We start from the raw sequence: 18,987 nt of genomic DNA on the forward strand, positions 1-18,987 counted from the left end.
CTTCTTCTCTTTCTTAATACCGTTAACTCAATGAGAATACTAGCCGAATAGCCCAAAGCTGAAATCATCGCATTATTAGAACCAAAAAAAAGCCGCCTTAAGATCCTGCTAGCTACCGCTTCATTTCTGTTACAAGTGTTTGCTGTAAGCTAATTGAAAGAAAAGTGGTTAATTGTCTCAGTACTGTTCTAGAAAGTAAGACATCGTTCATGCAGCTTTTAGAGAAAAAAGAAGGACTTGAACAGATAAGCTACTTTTCCAAATGGATAAAAGATCTTTTTTAGCCGATCAACCATTGCGGTCTATATTGATTTTAAAAAACCTCACACGATTCTGTGAAGAGGCCCACAATTTTAGAAAAGCAAATTCTGTTGCCCGTCACAGGGTACCCTTTGGCAAATCCTTCCTTGCCCAACGTTTTGCACGTGTCAGCTTTCGAGGTAGCAGGTCTAATTATTTCTAGAAGAAAAGTGGACTGCCTTAAGAAGATTTAGTAAGCTATACTTTATTCAGTGTAATGATCTGTGACTCAGTTGAGAATATTAATGAAGTAGAAGATGTAAGATCTTACATATTATTTGCTGATGATTTTGACGTATTTGCTCTAATAGTCAAATCCCAGAAGTAGTTGAATTACTAGAAAAATACAGCATGAAACTTCCTTGAAACCTGGAGGACATCAATAGGATGATAGTAAATATGAAGAAGATGGAAAAGCCTACTTTTTACTCTGTCAACAAAAAAAAAGTTTATTTGAGACTGTACTGTAAAAAATAGAAATTGTTTTAAGAAGAAAATTGTGAAATATCTCGAAATCACCCTCGACAAAAAATTGCATTGGAAGAAACATGTCGAGGAAGTATCAAAAAGTGCAGAGAGTATAGACTCAGACTATTTAGAGGTATTTACTTTTTCTTAAGAATCGCTGGTCACTAAAGCTAAAACATGTACAAGGGGCGTTCATAACAGATTTCCCCTGATTCATTTCCTGAAACGTGCTCCGTTATCGGTCCTCTACATAGGTGCCACCTAGGGACACACACTTCTCCCATCACTTTAAGCAACTGTATACACCTTGCTTGTGGAAGTCGACAGATTGATCCAAAAGCCACGTCGTGAATTCGGAAATCAGAGCCACATTATCTGGAAAATGGTTGCCCTTCAAAAAATAACTTAATTGTTGGAAACAGGTGGAAGTCGGATGGATGGTGCATGGTTGGATGAGTAAGGGGGATGCGGTTGAATTTCAAAGCCATAGGAGCATGCTTCCATTTGGGCAACATGTGAGTTGTGAATTGGGAACTCACCTTTGGTGAACATGCCACGTTTCCTGGTTTTGATAGCCTCCCGTAATTTCCGCTGTAGTTGAGCAAAGCATGCCCCCAGTGATCATGGTATCCTTGGCTAGGAAATCCATCGATTCTACTCCGTGCTGGTCCCAAAATACTGTGAGCCTGGAATTGGAGATGTTCGCGCCGACATTTGAATTGACGATGCCAGTTCTTGACTACATCTTAAGATGGGGAATTGTTGCCATTAACCTCTTTCATCTCATCGAACGCCTCCATTGGTGTGCGGCCTTTCAAGTAAAGAAACTTGATGGACTGCTCTGTATTCCACTGGGTCTATCATCAAACCTCACACCACTTCAGCTCCTGTAAAATGAAGACCTTAATCAGTTCTGAGTTGCGAATTGGCACGTAACCTGTGAGACTTATAATCTTTACATATGTGGAGTTTCTGTTTTTGTGATAAATAGAAGAGGGTCAGGGAAAATTTTAAATAAACGACCCTCATATTAGATCGAGAGAGGTAGTGGATACTATTAAAAAAACGCAAGTATTTTGGATTGAGAAAGCCAATAAGAAGGCTTGGGATGGGAGGGGATTAGCTGAATGGCTGAGTGGTTAGCGAATACTGGATTTCAACGCTGAGATCACGGGTTCGAATCCAGCAGCTGGCCCTTAGATTTTCTCTTCTTAGGAGCTTCTTACAGCTCACTGCCCGGTGATGCCGGTGATGCCGCCTGCAAAGACAGAACATTGTCCGGAGGCCGACAGTGCACTGAAAAAAAGCTTCGGGCGCCAATAACCTCGAGAGTTTTTTCTCATTATTTTTTGCTACCTGTATAAAACATGTATAAATCAGGAAAATTGTGGTAGATAGTAAGCTACAATTACATGGTGCGAAAGCTGACCGGTATAGTGGATGCATAATGCAATCGCAGCAGGAAGAGAGAAGTCAGCCAGTATTGACACACTTGGGAATTTTAGTGATTGGAATGGTTTAGGATAGGAGATCAAGAGGCCAACGTCGTCTTAGACGTCGTGGTGGATTATCAGGATGGATTATGAATGGAAAGAGATCCACCAGCTGTTGAATTAGAAAGGCAGGATAGGCTTTTGTGAAGATTGAGGAATCGTGAATGGTTAGAGTGACAAAGGCGATAACTCAGATCTTTGTGAAGCGTGAGATTAGAGACATAGTAGGGAGCATTAACAATACGGCGGAGGACGTTTGATGAAAAGGATTGGATGTGGGAGATATTGGAGGGTTTAGTTGAACCCCACAGTTCTGATCCGCAAGTCCAGATGGGTTTAAGTAAAGCCTTGGTAGAGGTGTGCTTAGATTAGATTTTTGGCCCGATCATGCATCTCTTAGTTGTTTATCTTTTGAGTATCTTGTGTGGGTTTTCCATGTGTGACTCCACTGTCTAGTTAGCGTTCGAGGTAGGGATGGGATTGTTGAGTAAGAACCCATTAGGGCACGTTTTGGCGCCTGAGCGTGAAAGTTATGTGGAGATACTTTTGCCTTCATTAATTTTTATCCGCCAATGGGTTCACGAGTAACGCGCCAGCCAAACAGACAATCCCGACACATTTACTCGGAAAATATTTATTGCCAATTTTAGACTGGCCGCTAAACACCAGTCTACTTGTCCGAAATTATCAAAAACCAAAAGCTCCCCAATTTCTCCTTCGTGATTCAGGGATTGGATAAGGAAAAGTATATTGTATTAGACACTTCGCTAGGAAATGAAGTTAATTCCCCTCTGTATTAAAACCGTAAGTTCAAGTTATTTTGAAAAACAACTAGACGACATTCATCTTGTCTCAATTCGGATCATTTTTGTCTATATTGTAGTAGCTATTTTGAAACGCTTAGTAATTATACATTATATTTTACACTTGGGGCACCATGTATCCGTACGAAAAACAAAATTCTGATTTTAGGAATTTCCGGTGACATCTTATTCCGAATTTTTTTTTTCATTTTTATAATTTGAACACTATATATTATAGTAAAATGTAACAAATTGTACTACATGCCGGTGATCCTTCCTAATTGGAACCAATTTAACTTTATTGAACCAATCCAGAATTGTTTTTCACCATTAATCAGGGTCTAAACAATTGAATAGCAATGTAATTGATAGTCTGTAGATAGTTGCACTGAGTATGGGGCTTTTACTTTGCAATTTTTTACATTTTTTTTGTGTGTGTGTCTTATCACGTGTTAGGGACAAGCACACCTCTTCTAGTAGTGGCCAAACTGTAGGAAGCCTCTACCTCTTAAGCAAATGAAGCGGACGCGCAAATGCACGTCGTGCATGTATTCGTTTTTAAAAAATATCATGAAGCTGAAGCATTGTAAGCATTTATTGTATATTCCGATTTTGGTCTCGAAAGATATTCTAAAAATTTTTATTTAATTTTTAAGAAAATTTGATGACACCTGATTGTATCTTAACGATCAAAATACTTTTTACTTAATAGAATTATTTTTTGTGATTTTCTCGAAGAGGTTTCCGATTTTTTTTTTTAAATATTGGTAAACTCTATAAATTTTATTTGAGACATTTTTCGAGTACAGTTTGATTAATGGTAAGAGTAATTGAATAGGCTTTAGCTTTAAGGTGCTATTTAAAGTATGATTCTTAGTCCCATTTAAAAATAAGCACTTATTGGTTCCAAATTATAAACATTTGTACTTCTTAATTGTGTATTAAAATTATTATCAAAACTAAATAATTAAGTTTAAAACAAAAACTATAGTTTTTTTAGGTAAGAAAACAAAATAAATAAATTTGTCTTCTTAATTTCGGGCCCATAATTGAGCATAAGCCTCGCTCATCTGATTCTATTGTTCTCTGTTACAGACTTTCTGGTAGTACTTGTGTACGGCTACATGAACTATATCATCCTGCCATCGCATTTTTGGTCTTCTTTTCTTCCTATTTCCTTAATCCTGAACACTGTCCATCTTCCATCATTGCATCTTAACGATATTTCCATTTGTGTGTCTTCACAATCTTCTCTGTGTCCTTAACTTCTGTTTTTTTTTAAATCTAATTTCTGAGCTTCTGATTTTATCTTTTCACACCTTTCATTATTCTTTCCATTACCCACTTAGTTACTTTAAACTTAATTATTATCTTTTTCGATAAAGTTCAAGTTTGACCATCCACATGTTAGGCTCGAAATTATACAACAGTCATATTTCTTTCCAATATTATTATAATGATGTTTACACATGATTTCTTGTGTTAGAAGGATCATGCCTTTATTTTTAAAGAGAATTGTTAAAGCCCTTATAGATATACAACAGTCAAATTTCTTTCCTTTATTTTTGTTATCATATATTATTATAATGATGTTTACACGTGATTTCTTGTGTTAGAAGGATCATGCCTTTATTTTTAAAGAGAATTGTTAAAGCCCTTATAGATATACAACAGTCAAATTTCTTTCCTTTATTTTTGTTATCATATATTATTATAATGATGTTTACACATGATTTCTTGTGTTAGAAGGATCATGCCTTTATTTTTAAAGAGAATTGTTAAAGCCCTTATAGATATACAACAGTCAAATTTCTTTCCTTTATTTTTGTTATCATATATTATTATAATGATGTTTACACGTGATTTCTTGTGTTAGAAGGATCATGCCTTTATTTTTAAAGAGAATTGTTAAAGCCCTTATAGATATACAACAGTCAAATTTCTTTCCTTTATTTTTGTTATCATATATTATTATAATGATGTTTACACATGATTTCTTGTGTTAGAAGGATCATGCCTTTATTTTTAAAGAGAATTGTTAAAGCCCTTATAGATATACAACAGTCAAATTTCTTTCCTTTATTTTTGTTATCATATATTATTATAATGATGTTTACACGTGATTTCTTGTGTTAGAAGGATCATGCCTTTATTTTTAAAGAGAATTGTTAAAGCCCTTATAGATATACAACAGTCAAATTTCTTTCCTTTATTTTTGTTATCATATATTATTATAATGATGTTTACACATGATTTCTTGTGTTAGAAGGATCATGCCTTTATTTTTAAAGAGAATTGTTAAAGCCCTTATCGATAAAGTTTATATGAAAAATAAATAACTTTCTCGATATAAATATATGCAAATGGTCCCATTTAAACGGGCCACTTTTGAAATAACTCTTAAACGAAGGGAGATATCAAAAAAACGAACATAAAATTTGTTGAAGTATTTTCTCTCTAGTTTGTGATAGTTTTTTTAAAAATTTTTTTGCCGCCTTACCGTAAGGGGGTAAGGTTTCTGAAAATTCCAAAAATTTTATTAGTAATGTTGCAATTCTGTACTTTTTTTTTAAATTATCGGAAGCGCCAATATTACCAAAAGGGAATACCTAGGTTGATAATTCTTCGAATATTTTTGGTAAGATCTGATTATAAACACAGCCCTTGTGCTATAAACACTATTTATCTAGTTATCAAAAGGATCTAAGTACAAGTATTTCCGATGAAAACTATCACGAAACTTTGGCACGATCGCATTATCTCCCTCTTAATAGGACTAAGAGAATGTAAAAGGTTTAAAAAATCAAACATTTAACGCTGTTGCGGATAACAATTTATTTCCAAAATATAATGAGTTTGGTCATTGTGTAATCGTTAAGCTGTTTCACATATTTTTATTTTTAAATATTAATGATGTTTTTTTTTGTTTTTTCACTTCTTTCAGACGGAAGTAGTGTGGAGTGTAAATTGCGTCAATTCAGGTGTAACAACACAAAATGTGTCCAGTTGAGTTGGATGTGTGATGGAGAAAACGACTGTGGGGATAACTCTGACGAAACTGCCCCGCAGTGTGCAGGTAAGGTATACATCCGAGTCAAAAATCTCATGGGATCCCAAAGTACAATTAGAAATTTTAGGAAAAGCTGTTAAGTCATCTTGTCTTTTGAACGCTCTTCGCATGGCTGGCAACCCCCTGAGTTCTATTTTCATACAACTAATCGCTTATTTTATTTACTTTTTTATTTTATTTTATTTTTTGTTTAAAGGTTTTTCCTTTAAGTAAATCATTTTAATTTTGGTGCCCAGACGATTATACCACAGCTTAAAATCCAAATCAAAAGCGACACCAAACTGCTAGGATGATAGTGTGTAGAAAAGTGCTCATATTGATAACAGTAGTGAGAGTGCTTAAGTTCGTAAGATGAATGTGCAGAGTGTGAGAAAAAAGGCTAATATTTATACAGGGTGAACCAGTAAGTATTGTCCATAGGCCTACTGTATGAAGTACATCTAAAGTGGAGTTCAATGACGTATTGGCCAACTTCTTATTTTCCACTGTTCTTGAGTGACGTCACTTTAATTTTTTTTCTAAAATCATTACTTTTTTCCAATAAAAATGTTATTACTCAGAAAGTTTTAGTCCGAATTCGATTCTGATGACACGGTTAGAAAGACAGATAAATTTTCTAAAAATTGATACCATTTCGAAGCATAATTTGTTCTCCAAACAGCCTCAATCTTCCTCCGGATGCTGGAAAAATAAAAGTAATCGACATTTTTAAGAAAACTCATTAGGCCTATATGTGATCATTATCAGACCTAGGTGCTGGCACTTTTTATAAAAGTTTCCTTGTCTAATGGGCTTTCAAACGGTATATCATTTTCCAGGATTCCTTTTATCTTCGTATGAGAAATTACGTTTGTTTTGCAAGAAAACATGTTCACAAGCACTCAACAGTGTTAAGTTATCAAGTTGTTTAATTCATTGAAAACTCTTTTAGATGGACGAGTAGGCAATTTTAAAGTAGGCTGCCTTAAAATAAGGAAGTCAAAGGTTACAAATTGCCCTTAAAAAAAAAATAAATAAATAAAAATAAAATTGAGAAATTGTTAGGAAATATTTGAAACAAGTGCTATTTTTATAAAAAAAAATTCATATAGTTTGCATTTACTCCAAATTATAATTTCACACACAACTACCTGTTGAATAAGAAAAGACTGAATAAACCTTAACAACCATTTTTTTTTTTTTTTTTTTGTGCAATTTGTAACCTTTGACTACCTTATTTTAAGACAATCTAATTTAAAAATTGATTATTAGTCCATCTAAAAGTGTTTTCAATGAATTAAACAACTTGATAACTAACACTGTTGAGTGCTCGTGAACACGTTTTCTTGCAAAACAAACGTAATTTCTCATACGAAGATAAAAGGAATCCTGGAAAATGATATACCGTTTGAAAGCCCATTAAACAAGGAAACTTTTATAAAAAAAGTGCCAGCACCTAGGTCTGATAATGATCACATAAGGGCCTAATGAGTTTTCTTCAAAAATTTCGATTACTTTTATTTTCCCAGTTTCCGGAGGGAGATTGAGGCTGTTTGGAGAATAACTTATGCTTCAAAATGGTATCAATTTTTAGTAAATTTATCTGTCTTTCTAACCGTGTCATCAGAATCGAATTCGGACTAAAACTTTCTGAGTAATGACATTTTTATTGGAAAAAAGTAATGATTTAAAAAAAAAAAAATTTAAATTGACGTCACTCAAGAACAGTGGAAAATATGAAGTTGGCCAATACTTCATTGAACTCCACTTTAGATGTACTACACATAGTAGGCCTATGGAAAATACTTACTGGTTCACCCTGTATAGTAGTGGGGGATAATCAAGTGAGTTAGATTAAGAAGTGTATGCGAAAAGTGATAATTGTAAGCATTGCGATAATTGTAAGCATTGCGATACAAAGGGATTTAGATGCTGCGATGAAAAAAGTGGTGATATTGTTGAACTATAATCTACAAAAAAATAATTTGGTTGACTTAAAGTTTTAATGTGGCCAAAAAAATTTTATTTGAAAAAAAAATGAAAATAAAGTTTATTTTACCAAAAATAAAATAAATAAAAAGTAAAGTAATCGCCTATTTTTTCAGGCAGGGCTTAACGTCCATCTACAAATTTAATAACCTAATAGGTGTAGTGGACGGAGGCGACTAGCAAACATAGTTTATTGTAAATTTCCTCATATTAACACATTAAATAAAATGCAAGGCCTAGAGACCGGGAATCGAACTCAGTACCAAAATACATATTAGCTTCGCAGGTCTCGGATAAAGTAAATAAATTATATACATATAATTAGACCTTCACTGTTTTAGTTTTTTCCGGATGTAAATTATCACAGTGATTAAGATGATGTTAACTTCCCATGTCGCGATATAGTTGCGAAATTGAATATTGAAATTCAATATTAGGTATCCTGCAATATCTATAGCATGATTTTGTTGAAGGATGCGTAATTACAAATAACATAATTTAGATTTTGAATTTTTTTTTTTATTTTAAATTTACAATATTACAACGGCAAAATTTTGAAGTTTTAAAGGAAATCGTTGCAGCCATTTTCGAGAAAAATCTCTTCGAAAAAAAATGAAAAATACAATGAAATGCTATTTCTGATTTAAAGATTTTAATCACAAATTTAAAGTCAAATTATTATTTTTAATATTTATATAAAATTTCAACTTCTTGCGATCAAGTTCGTTCACACACACACATTTTTCCTTAAAAAAAAACACTTTTTCGGATTCAGGGGAACTAAAAATGGATATTTTCGTGTAAACTTGAAGTCTCGATAATTTCACATGATCACAATACTTCCGCTTAATACTGCGAAGAGAAAGCAAAAAAAAAAAAATATTTTTTTTGTTATTAAAGCTGATAAAAATCATCTTAAAAAATATTTTATTTTTTGATTTTTAAAAATTAAAGCAAATAATTTAAAGAATTTGCATATACAGTCAACCCTCCTATAACGCGGTGAGTGCGTACCGCGTAATATGGAAACCGCGCTATAAGAAACTCGGATTTAACTGTACAAACCAGGCTAATTCGTAGCGCGTTGTATGGAAACCATCTACCGCGTTGTATGGAAACCGCGCTATAAGAAACTCAGAATTAGTACAAATCACATCATTCTTACCGCGTTATATGGAGACCAATAAATACAAGAGTCAAGATAAATTATAAATTATTTTTATTGAATTGAAGAGTTCATATAAGGAAATGATAAAAAAAAATGAAACAAAAACTAAACGTATAGTGTTATAGGGTTATAGTTATAGGGTTATAGTGTTACCTTATAGAAATTTAAAATGGAATCTAGTGATTCCTGTTTAGTTTTTTTTTTTTTTTTAGTTAATAACCCTAATGGTTGCAGAAAAATTATAATATTTAACTCGAGTGTAAAGTATTTTCCTCACACTCGGCAATTTGCACTTGCACTCGCCTCGCTTCGCTCGCTTGTGCGTGCAAACCCTGCCTCGTTTGAGGAAAAGTACTACTTTCCACACTTGTTAAATAAATAACTATATTATTATATTAGAACAAATGAAGAATATTATTTACAGTATCGTGTAATGTTGTCCAATTATAAACCGTTTGAGTGCCACGGAGCGATTTTGCCCTTCGTTGCTGTCGCTAGAACAGTGCCAGCAACAAAATTTTCGAAAGAATTGATCACCAACGAAACGTACTGTGAAAGAGCTCTGAGACGACTGAAACCGATGTCGTAAACGGCTAAGAGATAAGCTTGAATGTTTATATAAACAAATCCAGTTAAAATCATTCATTGGGTGCACGGAAAGAACTGATGGGACGTTATTGAACGGAAACCTCGCTGTAAGAGTACCGCGTTATAGGAGGGCTGTCGCAATTTCAGCTCCGCGTTATATGGAAACCGCGTTCTGAGAGTACCGCGTTATAGGAGGGTTGACTGTATTCCCTAACATCTGCTATAACCAAAAATATTCATTCATTCATTCATTGATGAAATTTACCTGTTACAGTCTCTCCTCTGCTCACCAACTGGTTTGTGAGCCATAACAGTAAAGACTTCTTATTAGTTGCGAATGGTTGCAACGTCTCGGCTTAGTTTCGCTTCACTCTGACGTTTAGCCTAGTAATTCAGTCAGTCAGAATACTTCGAGGACCTTAGTTGCAATGGCTCCGAATCAGCTCCTCTTCTTTAGCATATATTGTTCCTCCTCATGGTTCGTGTTAGCTCTCATCTATCGCATACCTCCTTATGGCACGCGTCACTGCATCTTTTTTTGCCTACAAACATGTAAAAATCTTTAAAAAAAAAAATAGTGCATTTGTTTTAATACTGTCAAGGGACTTGATTTCACTTTTCTAATTCCTCCCCCAAATTTTTGATGTATTCTAGAAATGTAAAATAAATAAATTCAAATAAAACAACGCACACACAAAAAAAAAATTGGTACACTGTGCGCATAAAGTTCTATAACTTTTAATTTTTAAGAAAATTTGATTAAGTATAATTCAGTGTGAGAGGATTTTAGACTTCTTCCCAATGTGCCATTATAGTGTCTAAGGATGTTATTTCGAAAATGGCAAATTTTTTTTCTGTAGTGAAAATATATTACTTTACTAAGATCTTTAATTTTTTTATTCATTATTATTATTATTATTTCATTAAATAAGTTTTGTTTATATGTTCTCTTTGTGTGTGTATTTCTCAGAAAGTAGGGGAAGGCCTTAGGGTTTTATCTAATAATCTAGTATTATTATTATTATTATTTCATTAAATAAGTTTTGTTTATATGTTCTCTTTGTGTGTGTGTATTTCTCAGAAAGTAGGGGAAGGCCTTAGGGTTTTATCTAATAATCTAGTATTATTATTATTTTTTGTAAATGTAATGCGTTATTTAATTTTACTAGTGTATTAATTCTTTGAATTTATTGTTTTCATTGTTATTAGTTATTCCACGATTTTTAATTTTTGAGTTATGCTAACTACATGTTCATGGAATTGAGACTAAGCTAAACAGAAAAATGTTCTTTTTATGTAAACGGCGTGTACTGAAAGAGCATACGCGCAGCTAGAACATTCGAAGAACAAATAAAGGAATACCGTTTACACCAAAAGAACAAGAAATAACAGTTTTAAATCTTATTCTAGATTCATAATTCAGGGAAAGATAAGTAACGTAATGAAATAAAAAAAACATTATTAGATTTATTTATTACAAAACAATACTCTATAAATGAAAATATTGCACAAATTAAACAAATTCTAAAATTATCCGCTGCTCTAATTCGTATAGTATACACGTGGCTTAAGATAAAGAATTGTAAAGTATATTTAATGATTAATCATCAGCAAGTTGTAATTTTATTGTTAGCTTATTTCTGATAATTTTGATGACGTGTTTTGTTTAGTTATTAAATAGGTTGTGTTTTTATGTTCTCTTTGTTGTATGTATGTGTATACAGGGTGAACCAGTAAGTATTGTCCATAGGCCTACTGTCTGTAGTACATCTAAAGTGGAGTTCAATGACTTATTGGCCAACTTCATATTTTCCACTGTTCTTGAGTGACGTCACTTTAATTTTTTTTTTTCTAAAATCATTACTTTTTTCCAATAAAAATGTTATTACTCAGAAAGTTTTAGTCCGAATTCGATTCTGATGACACTGTTAGAAAGACAGATAAATTTCCTAAAAATTGACATCATTTCGAAGCATAAGTTATTCTCCAAACAGCCTCAATCTTTCTCCGAATCCTGGAAAAATAAAAGTAATCGAAATTTTTAAGAAAACTCATTAGGCTCTTATGTGACCTAGGTGCTGGCACTTTTTATAAAAGTTTCCTTGTTTAATGGGCTTTCAAACGGTATATCATTTTCCAGGATTCCTTTTATCTTCGTATGAGAAATTACGTTTGTTTTGCAAGAAAACGTGTTCACGAGCACTCAACAGTGTTAGTTTATCAAGTTGTTTAATTCATTGAAAACTCTTTTAGATGACTAATAATCAATTTTTAAATTAGATTGTCTTAAAATAAGGTAGTCAAAGGTTACAAATTGCACAAAAAAAAAAAAAAAAGAAGAAGTTGTTAAGGTTTATTCAGTCTTTTCTTATTCAACAGGTAGTTTTGTGTGAAATTATAATTTGGAGTAAATGCAAACTATATGAATTTTTTTTTATAAAAATAGCACTTGTTTCAAATATTTCCTAACAATTTCTCAATTTTATTTTTATTTATTTATTTTTTTTTTAAGGGCAATTTGTAACCTTTGACTTCCTTATTTTAAGGCAGCTTACTTTAAAATTGCCTACTCGTCCATCTAAAAGAGTTTTCAATGAATTAAACAACTTGATAACTTAACACTGTTGAGTGCTTGTGAACATGTTTTCTTGCAAAACAAACGTAATTTCTCATACGAAGATAAAAGGAATCCTGGAAAATGATATACCGTTTGAAAGCCCATTAGACAAGGAAACTTGATCACATATAGGCCTAATGAGTTTTCTTAAAAATGTCGATTACTTTTATTTTTCCAGCATCCGGAGGAAGATTGAGGCTGTTTGGAGAACAAATTATGCTTCGAAATGGTATCAATTTTTAGAAAATTTATCTGTCTTTCTAACCGTGTCATCAGAATCGAATTCGGACTAAAACTTTTTGAGTAATAACATTTTTATTGGAAAAAAGTAATGATTTTAGAAAAAAAAATTAAAGTGACGTCACTCAAGAACAGTGGAAAATATGAAGTTGGCCAATACGTCATTGAACTCCACTTTAGATGTACTTCACACAGTAGGCCTATGGACAATACTTACTGGTTCACCCTGTATATTTCTCAGAAAGTAGAGGAAGGCCTTAGAGTTTTATCTAATAATCTAGTGTTATTATTATTTTTTTTTTTTGTTAATTTTATTGCGTTATTTAATTTTACTAGCGTATTAATTCTTTGAATTTATTGTTTTCATTGTTATTAGTTATTCCACGATTTTTCATTTTTGAGTTATGCTAATCGCATAATTTACAGAAAAATACCCATTCGAACATAAAAATTGATAAAATTTTTTTTTTTTTTTAAATAAAATCGCACGATTTAAAAAACTTATATTTTCGGTGAAAACTTGCAATGGAAATCAATGACACGATCGCAGTACTCCCTTTTACCTAGTAAGAGAAGTTAAAAAAAAATAGTATAAAATTATCTAATTCTGCTCCCAAGGCCAGTTACTGAACTTGAGTATTATAAAGCAACACTTACCCACTAAACTGTTTTTACTTTTTACACATAAACATCTTTTTTTTAAATGAAAAAAAAAAAGATAATAAACTAGGAAGTGTAAATAGTAAAAACAATTGAGTAACTGTAATTCTTTAAAGCTATCTAATCTAAGAAATCATAGTGGAGACATAAACAAGATAAAGGATGGTATTGCTGCCGATAGATTCAGCTGACGTAAGAATTTACATATTCATCGTAATTTCACCTTTAGTCAAAATATTTTTATATATGTTTGCAAAAACGCAATAGATTTTTTTTTTAAATTAGAACAATTTGCTGTAACTATTATTGAAGCATGTGCTATCAATTACGACTCTCACGAACTCAAGGCTCTTTATTGCTGACCAGATACTGTCATTATGTCTGCCCTCTTTACTAGAGCGATTTTTTTTTTTTTTTTTAATTTTTTAAACCCCCTCTCCCAACTCTTTATTGTGACAAATAGGAACTACGTTGTCATTAATGAAAGAATGGCATTTTTTACAGTTCAGCATTTAATAGAAGTGTGCGCGCCAGGTTGTAGAAAAATTTTAATGACTTAATATAATTTAAACAGGATGTAGGATTATATGTAAACTTGAAAGGTAAAATAACCTATTCCACCATTTATGATTTGATAATATGATTCCTAGCAAACGCTCAGGTACTACCACCATCGGAGAATTGGGGATAGACGGGTAACAATGGGTAGCGTCAGCCGGCGTTTCTTCTCTTATAGGTGCCGTCCGTATGTGCAATCTAATCTAAATATATTTCTGTAATATAATTTCGGAAAATACACACTGAATCAGGATGTGTATTCTGCTGGTATAATTTACAGATGATTGCTTTTTGGAATATATCTAGTAGATTTAGAATATATACTCTTGGAAGAATATCAAGTACCCCCATTGGGTGTATTCCATTTACACAGTGAGATGTGATTATTTGAACAGGCAGGAAAGTATCTATTGGTATGAAATTATTTACCAGGTTGATATTAGTAAGAACGAGTTTCAACCTCTTCTCCGTCTACACGCTATATAGTGGCACAACTTCACGCTTATAAATAATCAACTTGGTTACTGAAACGTATTTAGCATATTTTACACTCAGAAATAACCAACTTGGTTAACTAAGCGTATTTAGTTAGCTCTATATTACACTCAGAAATAACCAACTTGGTTACTGAAACGTACACAGCACCATTTTACGCTCACAAATAACCAACTTGGTTAACTAAGCGTATTTAGTTAGCTCTATATTACACTCAGAAATAACCAACTTGGTTACTGAAACGTATACAGCACCATTTTACACTCACAAATAACCAACTTGGTTATTAAAACGTATTTAGTTAGCCCTATTTTACACTCACAAATAAATATACCAACAACCAACCAACTACAAGTGATATTTAGGATTGTAAGAGGAATTCTCTTACAGCAGTAGGGAAAAGATTGCTCAACTCTCTGGGTACTGAATTTCTTTTAAAATTTACAACTGTATTTTTTCAGTTATTAATGAATCAAGGAGTCACCCAATTACAGAAAAAGTTGCGCATTTATTGAGCTTCAAGACCATGTGGATGTTTTTGTTTTTAATAAAACCCTACCCCGAACAAAGGGGTGTAAATGCAGAACGTAACCGACTTTTCACTGATATCAAATTATTAATTTACTCGTATGTTAATTTTTTTGGAGAAGGAACAAAGAGAAAAGTAACCATTTTAGTTTTGAACAATTATTATTTAATAAAACGGAAGTAAAAAAAATACAGTAGCAATAAAACACAGTAGTAATAAAATACAAAAGGTTAGTGCCTACTTAAAATTGCTACAAAAAATTATTCGAATTACTCAAACAAGGAAATGGGTAAGTTACGGCCGTTTTTATGGTGGAAAACGCGAATATCGACGGAAAAGTTGAAAATGCAAATATCTTGGACACTATTGAGAATCGGGCCAAAGTGAATAGAATATTTTTTTTGTTGCATTTGAACTGCTGAATCACCTCCCGAAGTTTCGACCTCTCCTCCGTGTACAACCTGTATACGTTTAATATAAGGTAGCAAGTAGCTATTTTTGAGTGTAAAAGTGGTGCGTTCGCACTACAGTTTTACTATCTTTTATTTATTTTATTTTTTTGTGTGTGTTGAGCGGATGTCGATACTCGCACTTTCTTTAAAAACTCCATTTAGAACGTTTGACTTTCTCAAAGTAAGAAAAAGTAAAAATTTCTGTTGAGAAAACTCTCATCACGATTCTAAAGGTTTTAACATATATATTTCATCAAAAGCTCCTAATTTTCGTCATAATTAATTCCCACGAACATTGTAAACTTAGTAAAAACCTTACGCTACACAAAAATGTCGCATCTTACTGGAAGCTTTATCCTAAGAGTTTTTGAAAAAAAAAAATTCAACAACATACGCACCCATACAAACACAACGTATTTATAATAAACCAGTTTTTTCTACCTCAATTTTTGGTGAAAATTTAAAATGAAAAAAAGATAAATTTCTATTAAAATATTTGCCCTTGCCTCTCTTACTTAATATTAATAAAATATTACAAAAATGTATAAAGTGCAAACTAAATTTTAGATATCAATCTAATAAAAGTAAATTAAATCAAATTACTTGATTAATTACTATTTTAAGCAAGTTAACATTTTATAGTTAATAATTAACGAATACAAAATAGTAAATACTTTTATGTTACTTAATTTAAATTAAATTACTTAGTATGGCAAAATGGTCCAAAAGTAACTATTATATTCTCCTTTCTGGCATTTTATTAGAGCCTTGGGCGTTTCATATAAATCCTATAAGATAACCTCTTTATGTATAATTTTATGAATAATCTTCATAGTTATAATCAGCGTTTTCATTTTATAAAATAACTAGACATTAGATAAATTGCTGAAGTGGCATAATTCTGCTCGTAACGTAATAATACACATTTGCTTTCAGTAATTAATTAATTTTGCATTAAAAATGAACATCTATCTGTAACAGATTCACAATATTGTATAAGATTTTTTTTGAAAAAGCAGACTACCTTTATAGTATAGTTTATAGAAACGTACGTTATTCTAAAATGCCACATTAGAGTGAAGTCTAACCTTATCCCTCGTCAGATCTGCCAAAAAAAATGAACTATTCTAGAAAAATCTTGAATGAACGCTCAAAATTACAATTATTCACAAGGTTTTAACTTTCAAACTCCGAACATTTGAGTAAAATTAAATTCTTACCAAAATTATATAGTGTAGTGTAAACTTTCATTATAGTGTAATGTAACTTACAGGAAGAAGGAAGCCTAACCTAACCTGACGCCAAAACTAGGCTTATTTTTATATATATAGAAAGATAATAAAAGTAAAAGCAATAAATCCATGTGTACGTAATTTAAATCCAAAGTTTACAGAAAATCCTAGGAGCAATTTAGGAGAAAATCTCAAAAACTGAGCTAATCCATAGAGTAGCGGAGTACTTCCGTTTGGGAAATTGTCTTCGTATCTAAATTTCAGTAACACTTTTTAGCCTTCCTTAAAAAAATGCATAAAGAAATAGTCCCTAATATATTTCATGAAAATAGCACTTTAGGGAGAATCTATTACACACATTTTCAAAAGTAAATCTAATACAATTTTTTGGAAACCAGGTTTTAAATAATATTAGTAAATTTTTATAGTTTTCAATTATTATAAGAAATTAAAATGTAATCGTAGGAGCCATTTTCGGCAATATTTTCATGGTACTGGAAATTTTGTTCAGTAAAGTGGCACTTGATTTGTTTTAAATTTGAAAATTTAGAGCTATGTGCGATTTTTTTAATAAAATTATATAAGTGGCAATGCAGTACAGTTTACAAAAATAACACACACACACACACAAAATAGATCAAAATGGCAAGCAAAAGTGCCCGCGACATCTAATTCTAAAATATATTAATAAAAACTTAATGCAGTAAAATTATTTAAATGATGTAAGTTGTAATAAAACTTCCAAATGTAAATTTTATGTTTATAAAGAATTAATGAAAACATTGTTGAAAGCCAAGAGGTTAAAGTACATGAATGAAGTCTGAAGAAAAATCAGTTCAGAAAAAAGGGGGAAAAAATTGAATAAAACACACTTGCTTTTTAAAATACTATGAACAATCAATTTAGAAACTGGTACTTTCATTAGAAAGATTTCGACCAATTATGGTGGCATCTAATTCTTAAAAACCTTTTTGCCCTTGGTGGTAACTAAACGTAATATTAAATTGGAACTTTCTACGGTTTCCTGCCTATTATTAATTATATAGATACATCTGTAGAAGGAAACCCATTTCTGAAAACATTTTTCATTTGGAGATTATAACCTTATATTTACGGTGAAAAGTCCAAACCCCGAAAATTAGCACTTATGCAATAAGAATTTGGAAAAAACAAATGTAATTATAATTACCTTTTATCAAAAAAATGTAGTTTTGTAAGACATTGCTTAAGTGCTGGATTTTGTGAGTGTAATTGCGCATCTTTTCTACTAGTTGCGATTAGAATTCTTATTAGTTTTGATAAAACTATCGATAGAGTGGGAGAGAACGATTTCTTTATATAAAAGGGACAGATTTTTTTAAATATATTTTATTATTGATTTTAAAAAAAAAATATTTTGTATTCGGAAGAAAAAATTATGTGCATCACAGTTTTGATGATTTTATTGCTGTACACGACTGCTGGATTTTGTTCACCTACACATCGGACGGGTAACTTCATCAGCTACTTAGTGTCTTCTTTTTTTTTTTTTTCATTTTGTGTTTTGTGCATTATTTATACTTTTTGCTATCAGTGGCAGTGGAAGAACAAGTATTGCAATCGTTTATATGAGGGTCGGCAACCTTTTTTGAAACAAAGGATGCAAATACTTTTTCTATTTTTTTTTTTTTTTTTTATCTTCCAGTGTGCAATTTTTAATAGTTCTACATCTAAAAAGATGTTTATTTATAGATGCACATATATGGGAGAAATTAAGTGGTTAGCTTATACTGGATTCCAACGCGGATATCCCGAAATATACTGGATTCAGCTGGCTGCTGGCTGTTAAGATTTTCTCTATAGGAGCTTTTTGACAGCTCTGTGTCCGGTGATTGATAGTTTGTGTCCGGAGACTGGCTTCGCATTGGAAAAAGCTCCCGGGCGCTAATGAATACATGTGCACGGAAATTTTGTCATTAAAAAAAAAACCAATGCCTCCGCATGGTGTAAGACGGTTTTATGCGATATTTCAGTGCAACTTCCTCAATATGAAATTTAAAATTTGAGAATAAATAAAAATTCCTTTATAAAAAAAAAAAATCTGGTTTTAATAATTTGCACTCTTTCTGTAACGGTCTTTTGCGAAATTAATTTTCTGATATTTACAATTTTTAGTAAAAATTCAATTTCTTCAATATTCAACATGTTTACCTCATAGGTACTATTTTTTTTTTTTTTTTTTTTTAAATAAAACATTTATTGAGTAAATGGCACTGCCTGGCACTCAGTGTTTTACAAAATTAAAATTTTTGTTACATGTTTAAGCCATTCGTGATAAGTACAGGCATTACCCGCAAATGGCAATTT

General features: G+C 31.9%; 2 protein-coding genes across 14 annotated transcripts in view; one reads left to right on the top strand and one right to left on the bottom strand.

Annotated features, from left to right (window-relative positions):
• The window catches only part of LOC141461706 (mutS protein homolog 5-like), an 85,502-nt gene extending 67,564 nt beyond the window's left edge, over positions 1-17,938 (bottom strand). For all 8 annotated transcript variants that reach the window (XM_074142964.1, XM_074142965.1, XM_074142966.1 and 5 more), the window contains exons 1-4: positions 17,831-17,938; positions 10,124-10,400; positions 1,308-1,655; positions 572-730 (exon numbers count right to left, since the gene is read on the bottom strand). The gene's annotated coding sequence lies outside the window, so the exon portion shown is untranslated. The remainder of the gene's footprint in view (positions 1-571; positions 731-1,307; positions 1,656-10,123; positions 10,401-17,830) is intronic.
• Positions 1-18,987, top strand: part of LOC141461705 (low-density lipoprotein receptor-like) — a 66,336-nt gene that overhangs the window by 4,487 nt on the left and 42,862 nt on the right. For 4 of the 6 annotated variants that reach the window (XM_074142954.1, XM_074142953.1, XM_074142956.1 and 1 more), the window contains exon 2: positions 6,009-6,140. In XM_074142954.1, coding sequence (XP_073999055.1) covers positions 6,009-6,140 — 132 coding nt within the window. Of the gene's footprint in view, positions 1-6,008; positions 6,141-18,002; positions 18,132-18,987 lie in introns of those variants that run through there. The other 2 variants (XM_074142957.1, XM_074142958.1) reach the window with 2 other exon arrangements.

The sequence above is a fragment of the Rhodnius prolixus genome, unplaced genomic scaffold, assembly GCF_049639745.1.
Source record: "Rhodnius prolixus isolate KJV_2025 unplaced genomic scaffold, Rpr scaffold_12, whole genome shotgun sequence".
Lineage (NCBI taxonomy): Eukaryota > Metazoa > Arthropoda > Insecta > Hemiptera > Reduviidae > Rhodnius > Rhodnius prolixus.